The sequence below is a fragment of the Oncorhynchus gorbuscha genome, linkage group LG04, assembly GCF_021184085.1.
Source record: "Oncorhynchus gorbuscha isolate QuinsamMale2020 ecotype Even-year linkage group LG04, OgorEven_v1.0, whole genome shotgun sequence".
NCBI classification, from domain to species: Eukaryota; Metazoa; Chordata; class Actinopteri; order Salmoniformes; family Salmonidae; genus Oncorhynchus; species Oncorhynchus gorbuscha.
In genome coordinates this window covers 55907969-55921663 of record NC_060176.1, presented here as the reverse complement: position 1 = coordinate 55921663, position 13695 = coordinate 55907969, and the positions used below count along the sequence as shown (strand labels likewise).

Sequence of the window (13695 nt, the reverse complement as noted above, 5' to 3'; positions counted from 1 at the left end):
TGAACTGTGACCTACAAAGTGACTCAGGAGAATAGAAGCTAGGCCTACAGACAGAGCAGAGCAGAGTGGTGAATGTTCCACAGCCTGGCCCTTTGTTGCTGTAAATTAACAGAGGGGAATGTGATATGCTGTGCACATCCTTTGTTACTACCACACAATCCCATGGCTCCATTTTCTGCCAGTTACTCTTGTACCTATTCACTCTGGTCCTGTGTGGGACTCAAAGGAGCACTTACAATAAGTGGATGCTCTAGTAGTCTACCCTACCCCCATCTCCAACTTATTTAAAAGCACCTGGATAACTGTGGAAACCTACTATCACTGACTATCCATTCAGGTATTCACTCTTCTATTCTCAAGCAACACATGCATCTCCTGGTCCTTTAGAGGGAGGTCAGATTGTGGCGCTGGTGGATGCTGTAGAGTACCTCTTGGTGCCGGTGGGTGTGAGCCTCTCTCTCTTTCCCTCAGGACTGGACGGAGCCTCTGGGGAGTAGAGTCCAGGTGACAGAGAGGCTGGGCTGGAGATGGAGTACCCTCTGTAGTTCTGGTTCTCATCTCGACTCACCAGCACCGCCTCCTACAACAGAACAGGGCATGACACACAGTCTGCATGATCAATTTAATGTATTTATCCACACAAAACTGTGACAAACTGCTAATCCATATTCCTAAAATAACTTGTCTTGCAACCATGTTTATGAAATGGATTCACGATGTAAATAAAACATTTGTCTCGTTGCACTTTAGTGGGTGTTCAGACGTTGATAAGGTGTTTGAGAATTCAACATTTTGGGAACACATACTCATTCAAAAGGTTTTTCTTTATGTTTACTATTTTCTACATTGAAATAACACATGGAATACGTAGTAACCAAAAAAATTCAATTAACAGGTGTGTCTTGTTCAAAGTTCATTTGTGGAATTTATTTCCTTCTTAATGCATTTGAGCCAATCAGTTGTGTTGTGTCGGTAGGGGTGGCATACAGAAGATGGTCTTTTACCAAATAGGACTAATATGGCAAATATGGCAAGAACAAATAAGAAAAGAGATCAAATAAGCAAAGAGAAACGACAGTCCCTCATTACTTAAAGACATGAAGGTCAGTCAATACGGAACATTTCAAGAACTTTGAAAGTTTCTTCAAGTGCAGTCACAAAAACCATCAAGTGCTATAATGAAACTGGCTCTCATGAGTACCGCAACAAGAAAGGAAGACCCAGAGTTATCTCTGCTGCAGAGGATAAGTTCATTAGAGTTAACTGCACTTCAGATTGCAGCCCAAATAAATGCTTCAGAGTTCAAGTAACAGACACATCTCAACATCAATTGTTCAGAGGAGACTGCGTGAATCAGTCCTTCGATGTCAATTTGCTGAAAATAAGCCACTACTAGAGGACACCAATGAGAAGAAAATACTTGCTTGGCTAAGAAACACGAGCAATGGACATTAGACCAGTGGAAATCTGTCCTTTGGTCTGATGAGTCCAAATTTGCAATTTTTGGTTCCAACCAGCTTGTCTTTGTAAACACCATCTCATCTGGTTTGCGCTTAGCGGGACTATCATTTGTTTTTCAACAGGATAATGACCCAACATACCTCCAGACTGTGTAAGGGCTATTTGACCAAGAAGGAGAGTGATGAGTGCTGCATCAGATCACCCAACCTCAACCCAATTGAGATGGTTTGGGAGTTGGACCGCAGAGTGAAGGAAAAGCAGCCAACAAGTGCTCAGCATATATATATATATATTCATTTCACCTTTATTTAACCAGGTAGGCAAGTTGAGAACAAGTTCTCGTTTGCAATTGCGACCTGGCCAAGATAAAGCAAAGCAGTTCGACACGTACAACAACACAGAGTTACATATGGAGTAAAAACACACATACAGTCAATAATACAGTAGAAAATACTATATACAATGTGAGCAAATGAGGTGAGATAAGAGCGGTATAGGCCAAACAAAGGCCACGGTGGCGAAGTAAATACAATATAGCAAGTTAAACACTGGATTGGCAGATTTGCAGTGGAAGAATGTGCGAAGTAGAAATATAAATAAAGGGGTGCAAAGGAGCAAAATAAATAAATACAGTAGGGGAAGAGGTAGTTGTTTGGGCTAAATTATAGACGGGCTATGTACAGATGCAGTAATCTGTGAGCTGCTCTGACAGCTGGTGCTTAACGCGAGTGAGGGAGATAAGTGTTTCCAGTTTCAGAGATTTTTGTAGTTCGTTCCAGTCATTGGCAGCAGAGGCGGCCAAAGGAAGAATTGTTTATTTAAAAAAAAAAAAAAAAATTACCTTTATTTTACTAGGCAAGTCAGTTAAGAACAAATTCTTATTTTCAAATGGCGTCCTAGGAACAGTGGGTTAACTGCCTGTTCAGGGGCAGAACGACAGATTTTGTACCTTGTCAGCTCGGGGATTTGAACTTGCAACCTTTCGGTTACTAGTCCAATGCTCTAACCACTAGGCTACCCTGCCAGAGAGATATACCTGCTGGAGTGCGCACTACAGGTGGGTGCTGCTATGGTGACAGCGAGCTGAGATAAGAGGGTACTTTGCCAAGCAGGGTCTTGTAGATGACCTGGAGGGACGAGTATGACGCGAGGGCCAGCCAACGAGAGCATACAGGTCGCAGTGGTGGATAGTATATGGGGCTTTGGTGACAAAAAGCATGGCACTGTGATAGACTGCATCCAATTTATTGAGTAGGGAATTGGAGGCTATTTTGTAAATGACATCGCCGAAGTCGAGGATCGGTAGGATGGTCAGTTTTACGAGGGTATGTTTGGCAGCATGAGTGAAGGATGCTTTGTTGCGAAATAGGAAGCCAATTCTAAATGTAACTTTGGATTGGAGATGTTTGATGCGAGTCTGGAAGGAGAGTTTACAGTCTAACCAGACACCTAGGTATTTGCAGTTGTCCACATATTCTAAGTCAGAACCGTCCAGAGTAGTGATGCTGGACGGGCGGGCAGGTGCAGGCAGCGATCGGTTGAAGAGCATGCATTTGGTTTTACTTGTATTTAAGAGCAGTTGGAGGCCACGGAAGGAGAGTTGTATGGCATTGAAGCTCATCTGGAGGTTAGTTAACACAGTGTCCAAAGAGGGGCCAGAAGTATACAGAACGGTGTCGTCTGCGTAGACTCACCAGCAGCAAGAGCGACATCATTGATGTATACAGAGAAGAGAGTCGGCCCAAGAATTGAACCCTGTGGCACCCCCATAGAGACTGCCAGAGATCCGGACAACAGCCCCTCCGATTTGACACACTGAACTCTCAGAGAAGTAGTTGGTAAACCAGGCGAGGCAATCATTTGAGAAACCAAGGCTATCGAGTCTACTAATGAGGATGTGGTGATTGATATGTCAATGAATACAGCTGTACAGTATTGTTTCTTATCGATGGCGGTTAAGATATTGTTTAGGACCTTGAGTGTGGCTGAGGTGCACCCACGACCAGCTCTGAAACCAGATTGCGTAGCGGAGAAGGTGCGGTGGTATTCGAAATGGTCGGTAATCTGTTTATTGACTTGGCTTTCGAAGACCCTAGAAAGGCAGGGTAGGATGGATATAGGTCTGTAACAGTTTGGGTCAAGAGTGTCCCCCCCCCCTTTGAAGAGGGGGATGATCGCAGCTGCTTTCCAATCATTGGGAATGTCAGATGACGCGAAAGAGAGGTTGAACAGGCTAGTAATAGGGGTTGCAACAATTTCAGCAGATCATTTTAGAAAGAGAGGTTCCAGATTGTCTAGCCCGGCTGATTTGTAGGGGTCTAGATTTTGCAGCTCTTTCAGAACATCAGCTGACTGGATTTGTGAGAAGGAGAAATGGGGAAGGCTTGGGCGAGTTGCTGTGGGGGGTACAGTGCTGTTGACCGGGGTAGGGGTAGTCAGGTGGAAAGCGTGGCCAGCCGTAGAAAAATGCTTATTGAAATTCTCAATTATAGTAGATTTGTCGGTGGTGACAGAGTGCAGTGGGAAGCTAGGAGATGGTGGGAAGCTAGGAGGTGGTAGGAGGTGGTGTGTGGGAACTCAGTCAGGAAAAGCATTCCAGGTAAAGCTGGTTGAGACAATACCAAGAGTGTTCAAAGCTATCAAGGCAAAGGGTGGCTATTTTGAAGAATCTCAAATATAAAATAGATTTTGGTTACTACATGATTCCATATGGGTCATCCATAGTTTTGATGTCTTCACTAATATTCTACAATGTAGAAAATAGTAAAAAATAAAGAAAGACCCTTGAATGAGTAGGTGTGTCCAAACCTTTGATTGGTACTGTATATGCTTCATAAAACTCTTCAAAAAGAGGGCAATACACATCAGGTATAATGTACAGTCATGTTAGAGCTGCACATCCTGAGGTAAGTCAATACAGGTTTGTGGAAATCAGATATGTAATATCCCCATGTTAGAATGATGAGTCAGTATTCTTTCCTAAGCCTTGGGCCTGGCATGGGCTTGTATTCTGCCAGTGTTACCACGGAGATCCAGCAGTAGTTCTGTCGTCCTATAAAACACAGGAACATCAGCTGATTTACAGCATCCCCTGGTTCCTCTCCCATGTTTCCACTGTCACAGGGCCACAGAGTTATCCTAGAGTTATGAAATATCTCTACAGTCATTCTAGGATGTCTCATTCCAGCTCAACTGGACCTCTAATAAATCATTGATAAGCAGATACCATGCAATCTGTGAATATGAAGCAGACCCAGCGTCTGCATGGCTCTCAGGCATCAGCCATGAAACAAAAACATTAAGACATGAATAATCATGTAGAGATATGATGCTGATGTAACAAAATACCAGAGGATACTGGGATAAAAACTATATAAAATAATGTCTCCAAAGGTCACTCAATGAAGGCCTAAGGACTTTTAATAGGCCTTACATCCATCATATGCCCATCAACAAAGTGCTGATTCACAAATGAAGTGTTTAAATAACATTATAGTGAAACTTTTCAGCATGAAAGCTGTCCCAAAGGGAATTCACAGACCAAAGATGGAAGCTCCTGCATAAGGAGATAGATAGAGAGCATGGGTGACTGACCTGGAAGCGTCCAGTGAGCTGTTCTGGGGTGGTGGTTCCATTGGTCTGTTCAGGGATGGGGGGCTCAGGCCTGTAGAAAAAGAGACACCCTGGAGTTTAATGGATGACACACATGAACAAACACATACCTAACCTTTAATCAAGCAGAATGGTGAATGGAGAATGGTCGCCACATCCTAGGAGAGGGCAAGACTGGCCCAGTAGAGAAACATTGTCTTCAGTACCACATAATTCACCTATGTCACACCCTAAACAAATACTCAAAATCATGATTGCTTAACCTTAGTTGTTAAAACCATGAGTAAGAAAGCTTGCAGACATTACTGCATTAAAAGGATACAAGCCAAAACCCCACATTAGACCAAGCTGTACTTCAAAGGACATGGACCAAGGTCAACTACAGTAACTTACACCAGTGATTCTAATCAGGTCTCTTAGATGACTTGAACCATGTCAAAGTATTCCCTACAATGATAGCTTGGAAGCTCATGTCTCACATTATTCATTAACATGTTGAGTAGAAGGGTCTGATTTGATTTGGCTATATCACTATACACAGTGAAAGAGTTGGACAGATGAGGCTCTGCTAGGAGAATCATTTTAACCTGTTGAGTGTAGGGGGCAGTATTTTGATTTTTGGATGAAAAACATACCCACATTTAACTGCCTATTTCTCAGGCCCAGAATCTAGAATATGCATATAATAGTCAGATTAGGGTAGAAAACACTCTAAAGTTTCCAAAACTGCCAAACTATTGTCTGTGAGTATAACAGAACTGATATTGCAGGCGAAAACCTGAGGAAAATTCAACCAGGAAGTGGCCTCTATTTTGAAAGCTCCATGTTCCATTGAATGCCTTCCCTCCATGTACAGGGATATCAACCAGATTCCTTTTCCTATGGCTTCCCTATGTTGTGAACAGTCTTTAGACATAGTTTCAGGCTTTTATTTTGAAAAATGAGCAGGAAAGATCACATCGCGTCAGTGTATAGCTGGGTGTCCCCAGAGTTTTGCTTGCGCAACAGTTTGGAGCAGCCATTGTGTCTCTCTCCTATTGACGAAGCTAAAGTCCCGGTTGATATATTGGAATTAGCCACCAGCTGTTTGTAATATTTAGTCTACGGAGAGAGATGTTCTTACATATTCACCGAAAAGCTTTATTGAAATCTGACACGCCAGGTGAATTAACAACAAGCTAAGCTGTGTTTTGCTATATTGCACTTGTGATTTCATAAAAATTAAATATTTGTAGTAATTTAATTTGAATTTGGCGCACTGCAATCCAGCTGATGTTGACGTAAATGATCCCGCTAACGGGATGGGTGCATCAAGAAGTTTTAAAGAGCTTAAGAATTGTTTTGAAGGTTATTTTTTAAAATCAAAATGACATACAGTACTTTGGCATAGGGGAACCAAAATAAGGTGTCTGATTCGAAGATTCTTTAGACTTTTGCCAGTGTGCACTTGCACATCGGTGCTTTCTCACTCTCAGGTTTTCCGTCATTGTTAGATCTCGTGACATAATATGCACGTACACTTTTCAATTCAGATATTATGTGAGTGCCGGAGGACGTGTGTGTGTGTGTGTATATATATATATCAAGTCACAAGAGATAAGAGTGAGACTGAAAACCTGAGTGTGAGAAAACACTGATATGTAAGTGCACACTGGCAAAAGTCTAAAGAATCTTTGAATCAGACACCTTATTTCGGTTCCCCTACTTTTGGTTCCCCTACGCCAAAGTACTGTCAGTACAACCTCTGGTATCTCAAGAGAACTTTCAAAACAATTCAAGCTCTTTAACATGATTCTCCTTGCAGAGCCTCATCGTTCAAACCTCTTTCACTGTGCTCACTTTAATGAAACTTATATCCAGTTCTGAGTGGAACATTTTGGACTGTATGACCCAATGTAAACAACTACAGTAGTGTCCCCCCTCACTGTAGGGCTGTAGGACTGCCTGTCTCTCCTCTCAGCTAAGCCTCAGTCCAGGGTAATGAGGCGCACAGGAAGGTCCTGGATGCCTGTGGTAAATCGCCCAGAAACACACCTCTAACAGCCCAGACCTTGGCCTTGCTGAACAGTATCTGAATACTCCACATGTGCTGCAGGGGCACATCCAACCAGGAGAACGGCTGGAAGAGGAAAACAGGCTCCTTGTGCTACAGCAGTGAGAAGATGTGAAACTTAATGGATAAAACAGAACATAATGGATGGTTAATTGGGCTTCAAAATAACTTCCCTGTAAGGAAATGACTGTGTTTTCACTTGGAATTCACAAATTAAAGTAACATTTCCGCTATGTGTATCCAGTTCAGCTCCTCTGGTTGAGAGAGATGAGGATAAAGTTAACTTATGTCCTTCCGCCAATGAGAGGCATACAAGGTTAACTACTAGGCCTTATATAATGTGACCTGTAATCTAACCATGGCCTTCTGTCACAGGCCTCATGTACAGCAGTAGATGGATGAGCATGGGCAGAGAGGAGTGGCTGTTGTCATAAACCATGGAGAGGTGAAGATGCTCGTCTCTCCTCTAGAGAGCTGTCTGATCTCTGCATGGAACAGGGACGTAACATCACCGATCAGCAAAGGAACAGGATGTTGATCTTTGTCATAATTGGGTACTGGGAGTTTGCCTGCCAAGCATTCTTCAGACAGATAGGAATCTATGCAATCTATTCTGTCTGCCCTCTGACCTTCAGATTAATGATGAAAACAAAACAGAGCAGATTAATAGAAGAGAACAGTGACAATACAGTGAACTATTAGAATAAACATACCACTGTCTTGTCTTATAGCTATCTTGAATTCCATTCACACACTGTTCACATTGACCAAGGCACGTCACTTCTCACTTGTACAGTATGCACAGACCTGAGACATTGAATGTGGTGCCAGAGATTAGAAAGAAAACATGACTGAATAGGGTTGCCTATATAGTAGCCTATATACAGTGGGGCAAAAAAAAGTATTTAGTCAGCCACCAATTGTTCAAGTTCTCCCACTTAAAAAGATGAGGCCTGTAATTTTCAACAATGACAGACAAAATGAGAAGGAAAAAAATCCAGAAAATCACATTGTAGGATTTTTAATGAAATTATTTGCAAATTATGGTGGAAAGTAAGTATTTGGTCAATAACAAAAGTTTTTTGTTGGCAATGACAGAGGTCAAACGTTTTCTGTAAGTCTTCACAAGGTTTTCACACACTGTTGCTGGTATTTTGGCCCATTCCTCCATGCAGATCTCCTCTAGAGCAGTGATGTTTTGGGGCTGTTGCTGGGCAACACGGACTTTCAACTCCCTCCAAAGATTCTCTATGGGGTTGAGATCTGGAGACTAGCTAGGCCACTCCAGGACCTTGAAATGCTTCTTACGAAGCCACTCCTTCGTTGCCCGGGCGGTGTGATTGGGATCATTGTCATGCCGAAAGACCCAGCCACGTTTCATCTTCAATGCCCTTGCTGATGGAAGGAGGTTTTCACTCAAAATCTCACGATACATGGCCCCATTCATTCTTTCCTTTACACGGATCAGTCGTTCTGGTCCATTTGCAGAAAAACAGCCGCAAAGCATGATGTTTCCACCCCCATGCATCACAGTAGGTATGGTGTTCTTTAGATGCAACTCAGAATTCTTTGTCCTCCAAACACAGCGAGTTGAGTTTTTACCAAAAAGTCATATTTTGGTTTCATCTGACCATATGACATTCTCCCAATCTTCTTCTGGATCATCCAAATGCTCTCTAGCAAACTTTATACGGGCCTGGACATGTACTGGTTTAAGCAGGGGGACACGTCTGGCACTGCAGGATTTGAGTCCCTGGCGGCGTAGTGTGTTACTGATGGTAGGCTTTGTTACTTTGGTCCCAACTCTCTGCAGGTCATTCACTAGGTCCCCCTGTGGGGTTCTGGGATTTTTGCTCACCGTTCTTGTGATCATTTTGACCCTACGGGATGAGATCTTGCGTGGAGCCCCAGATCGAGGGAGATTATCAGTGGTCTTGTATGTCTTCCATTTCCTAATAATTGCTCCCACAGTTGATTTCTTCAAACCAAGCTGCTTACCTATTGCAGATTCAGTCTTCCCAGCCTGGTGCAGGTCTACAATTTTGTTTCTGGTGTCCTTTGACTGCTCTTTGGTCTTGGCCATAGTGGAGTTTGGAGTGTGACTGTTTGAGGTTGTGGACAGGTGTCTTTTATACTGATAACAAGTTCAAACAGGTGCCATTAATACAGGTAACGAGTGGAGGACAGAGGAGCCTCTTAAAGAAGAAGTTACAGGTCTGTGAGAGCCAGAAATCTTGCTTGTTTGTAGGTGACCAAATATTTATTTTCCACCATAATTTGCAAATAAATTCATTAAAAAATCCTACAATGTGATTTTCTGGATTTTGTTTTCTCATTTTGTCTGTCATAGTTGAAGTGTACATATGATGAAAATTACAGGCCTCGTCTTTTTAAGTGGGAGAACTTGCACAATTGGTGGCTGACTAAATACTTTTCTGCCCCACTGTAAGTGCCATTGGGCAATATTCCAATGCCCATCTGCAGTTGCTCAGTAACATCACATTACAAGGACCAATAAGATCAGAGGGACATGACATCATGCCCACATGGTCAGTGAACAATGGATTCATTAAGAGGAAGCTGAGGACAATGGAGGATAAATGACAGTATGAATGACAAGATACTGCTGGTGTTTTTCTTTTTAGTGTTACAGTAAAATCTCCACTCAGCTGCAGATATCAATCTGAAATCAAAAAGTACCTCAAAGAGTGCACAAGTCAGGTTATTGTACATATGGGTATTTGGTGCAGTTCCTCAGTTTAAGACAGGCACGCCTTAACCAACACTCTTATTCTAAGGGTGAGCTGATGCCAACTTCTGCCCATGGGCAAACCCAGCTGTAATCCAGCTGCAGTGATCTGCAGGGCTGTAAACCAATTTACCAGGTTCCTCTCTTACACTATACTTCAGATCATCAGACATTACGTGTGTAGTTTTCATGATTCTTCATGGGAGTTAATTTACTGCTAAGAACAACACATTGCATAATGCTGCAGATTGACCAACAAGGGGGGAAATACTGTCGTTGATTGGAGGTGGCTAGAGGGGTGCTGGACTAGTATTGATAAGAGAGACATGGTTCTGCCTGCCATCTAAAGACAGTAGGGCCTTGATAGTGCAAACCACCCTTCACTACCTTTCCTATCCTGTTTGCCCCTGCCAGTAGAACAGTGGGTCTAGGGGCAGATGGAGCAGAGTGGCTGGTGGAGATAGAGTGCCATTGTCCTGGGAAGCCAGGGAGTCACAGAGTTGTTTCTGGCTCGGAATGAGACATGAGGTCAGCAGGGAAAAATCCACTCACATGGACCTGGGGCATGCAAAGAGGAAGCGTGCGTGTGTGTGTGTGTGTGTGTGTGTGTGTGTGTGTGTGTGTGTGTGTGTGTGTGTGTGTGTGTGTGTGTGTGTGTGTGTGTGTGTGTGTGTGTGTGTGTGTGTGTGTGTGTGTGTGTGTGAAGAATTTAGTGTGAGAATTCACTGAGAGAGGCAGAGACAGAAAGACAGAGACAGAGCAAGGACTCGCCAACCAATACCCTCACTTCACAGGAAAGGGTCCATTGTGGAGCCAATTCTCTGCCACCCTAAAGAGTTCTCAGCTAACTTTTAAACAATGTTTATTAACATGGGAAATGGAACAAACAGTTAATCTTGGCAAGAATTCTGACCCATTCTGGTATTCCCCCAGAATGAAGCCACAGGTCCTTTGTAGGGAGAGAGAGATGGGACATCTTAAGACATTAATAACAAACACTATAATTGTGGAAAGTGGCATAGAGGAAGTGGCAACTGTGGCACTAGCACAAATATAAGCAATCAGCAGATGTAAGCTGACCAGCGAGCACCAGATGTGGTCTGTATGCCATGGTGTGGTGACCCCATCTCAGTGGCGACCTGTCATTCATGGCAGGTGAGGCAGAGCCCCAAATGTTTAGCTAAAAAACATATTTTGACATTAATTCTCGTTACATATCAGTTTGCAAACAATGAGAAATGAGAAGGCGGTGTGTCACAGCATCATCGGACTGAGCTTGTACTGGCAGGCAATTTCAACGCTGTGCTTTACAGGGAAGACATCCTCCTCCCTTCCTGCAGGCTCATCCTGACAAGACCCTCCAGCGTGACAATGCCACCAGCCATACTGCTCATTCTGTGCGTGAGTTCCTGCAAGACAGGAATGTCAGTGTTCTGCCATGGCCAGCGAAGAGCCTGGATCTCAATTCCATTGAGCACGTCTGGGACCTATGGATCGGAGGGTGAAGGCTAGGACCATTCCCCCCAGAAACATCAGGAAACTTGCAGGTGCCTTGGTGGAAGAGTGGTGTAACATCTCACAGCAAGAACTGGCAAATCTGGTGCAGTCCATGAGGTGATGCACTGCAGTACTTAATGCAGCTGGTGGCCACACCAGATACGGACTGTTACTTTTGATTTTGATCCCCCCTTTGTTCAGGGACACATAATTCAATTTCTGTTAGTCACATGTCTGTGGAACTTGTTCAGTTTGTGTCTCAGTTGTTGAATCTTATGTTCATACAAATATTTACACATATTTAAATTTGCGGAAAATAAACGCAGTTGAATTTTTTTGCTGGGTTTAGATACAGTACAATAGGGTTGGAACTAGAAGCACAAGCATTTCGCTACACTCGCAATAACATCTGCTAACCATGTGTATGTGACCAATACAATTTGATTTGAACTGTGCACTGTAGTGAACCCTACCTCTCCACCAGCATCTGCAGCTGCGTTTTGGAGTTTTTGATCTTGTTCTGGGCCTCCACATTGAGCATGTCCACTGTGTTCTCTCCATTGATCTCCAGGATGACATCACCAGGCTGCAGGGCGGCCAACTCGGCCTTGCTGCCCCCATTGACCTGTGGGCCAGAGGTAAGAGATGCAGTCAGACTCGCTCTATGGCCTGTGGACTTGGTGCGGACATGATGCTATCAGCAACGTAAATAACCAGCAAGCCTGAACGAAATGCTGCATATCGAGTGTTGGAATTTTTGTCAAGGGCTGACAGATACACTGATGAACAATCATTATGACAAAACAGTGAAGACATGATTGTAATAACATGAGACTGTGGCTATGATGAAGAGATGGGTTGTTTTCCTCAGTTTGCCTGCCAGGTGTCAATCAGTTGTTACAGGGCTCTAGCTGGTGATTACATTATATTTTGGTTGCAATAAACATTAACAGACACCACAGCTCTTCACGCACATGGCACACCTCGACAGTGTGAGGATTCATGACACCTTGAGGGAAAAGTCATCAGTGAGACTGTGGGGTTGACCACTCTGACCTGACCTTTGCCTCCAACCTCACCACATGCCAATGGTCTACTGCCTGCAGTAGGGGGAATTCCAGCCTAATGGAACAAACACACACCAGCAACACTCACTCAGTCTCTCTCAGGCACACACAAACACTATACCACACCATACAAACACAAAAACACAAATTAGGAGTTTAAATCAGGATAATTGAGCACTTGTGAGCACTTAAAGGGTAGGAAGCATGAGTTTCTACTCACCAATGTAACAACACAATTCAACGTCTCAGACACGAGATGTACTGTATGTGGCAGGGTCTACAATCACAGACTACAAAAGGAAAACCAGCCACGTCGCAGACACCGATGTCATGCTTCTGGACAAGCTAAACACCTTTGCCCACTTTGATGATAACACAGTGCCACCAACGCGGCCCACTACCAAGGACTGTGAGCTCTCCTTCTCCGTGGCCAACGTGAGTAAGACATTTAAGCATGTTAACCCTCGTAGGGCTGCCAGCCCAGACGGCATTCCCTATCTGCGTCCTCAGAGCATGCGCAGACAAACATGCCAGCCAGCTTATGGACATACTCAATCTCTCCCTATCCCAGTCTGCTGTTCCCACATGCTTCAAGATGGCCACCATTGTTCCTGTACCCAAGAAAGCAAAGGTTAACTACACTGAATTACTTTCGCCCCATAGCACTCACTTCTATCATAATGAAGTGCTTTGAGAGACTAGTCAAGGATCATATCACCTCTAACTTACCTGTCACCCTAGACCCACTTCAATTTGCCTACCACCCCAATAGATCCACAGACAATGCAATCGCCGTCGCACTGCCCCATCCATCTGGACAAGAGGAATACCTATGTGCAAATGCTGTTCATTGACTATAGCTCAGCCTTCAACACCATAGTACCCTACAAGCTAATCATTAAGCTTGAGGCCCTGGGTCTGAACCCCACACTGTGCAACTGTGTCCTGGACTTCCTGACGGGCCACCCCAGGTGGTGAAGGTAGGAAACAACACCTCCACTTTGCTGATCCGCAACACTGGGGCCCCACAAGGGTGAGTGCTCAGCACCCTCCTGCACTCCTCTCCACAATACTCTTCACCCATGGCTGCGTGGCCACGCACGCCTCCAACTCAATCAAGTTTGCAGACGACACAACAGTAGTAGGCTTGATTACCAACAATGACGAGACAACCTACAGAGAGGAGTGAAGGGTGGTGCCAGGAAAATAACCTCACACTCAACATCAACAAAACAAAGGGGCTGATCGTGGACTTC

General features: G+C 43.9%; 1 protein-coding gene across 5 annotated transcripts in view; it reads right to left on the bottom strand.

The window, feature by feature from the left end:
• The window catches only part of LOC124034321 (PDZ and LIM domain protein 2-like), a 59872-nt gene that overhangs the window by 25109 nt on the left and 21068 nt on the right, over nt 1-13695 (bottom strand). For all 5 annotated transcript variants that reach the window (XM_046347350.1, XM_046347349.1, XM_046347351.1 and 2 more), the window contains 3 exons: nt 11846-11997; nt 5056-5125; nt 429-580 (listed from right to left, as the gene is read on the bottom strand). In XM_046347350.1, the coding sequence (XP_046203306.1) occupies nt 429-580; nt 5056-5125; nt 11846-11997 (374 nt within the window). The remainder of the gene's footprint in view (nt 1-428; nt 581-5055; nt 5126-11845; nt 11998-13695) is intronic.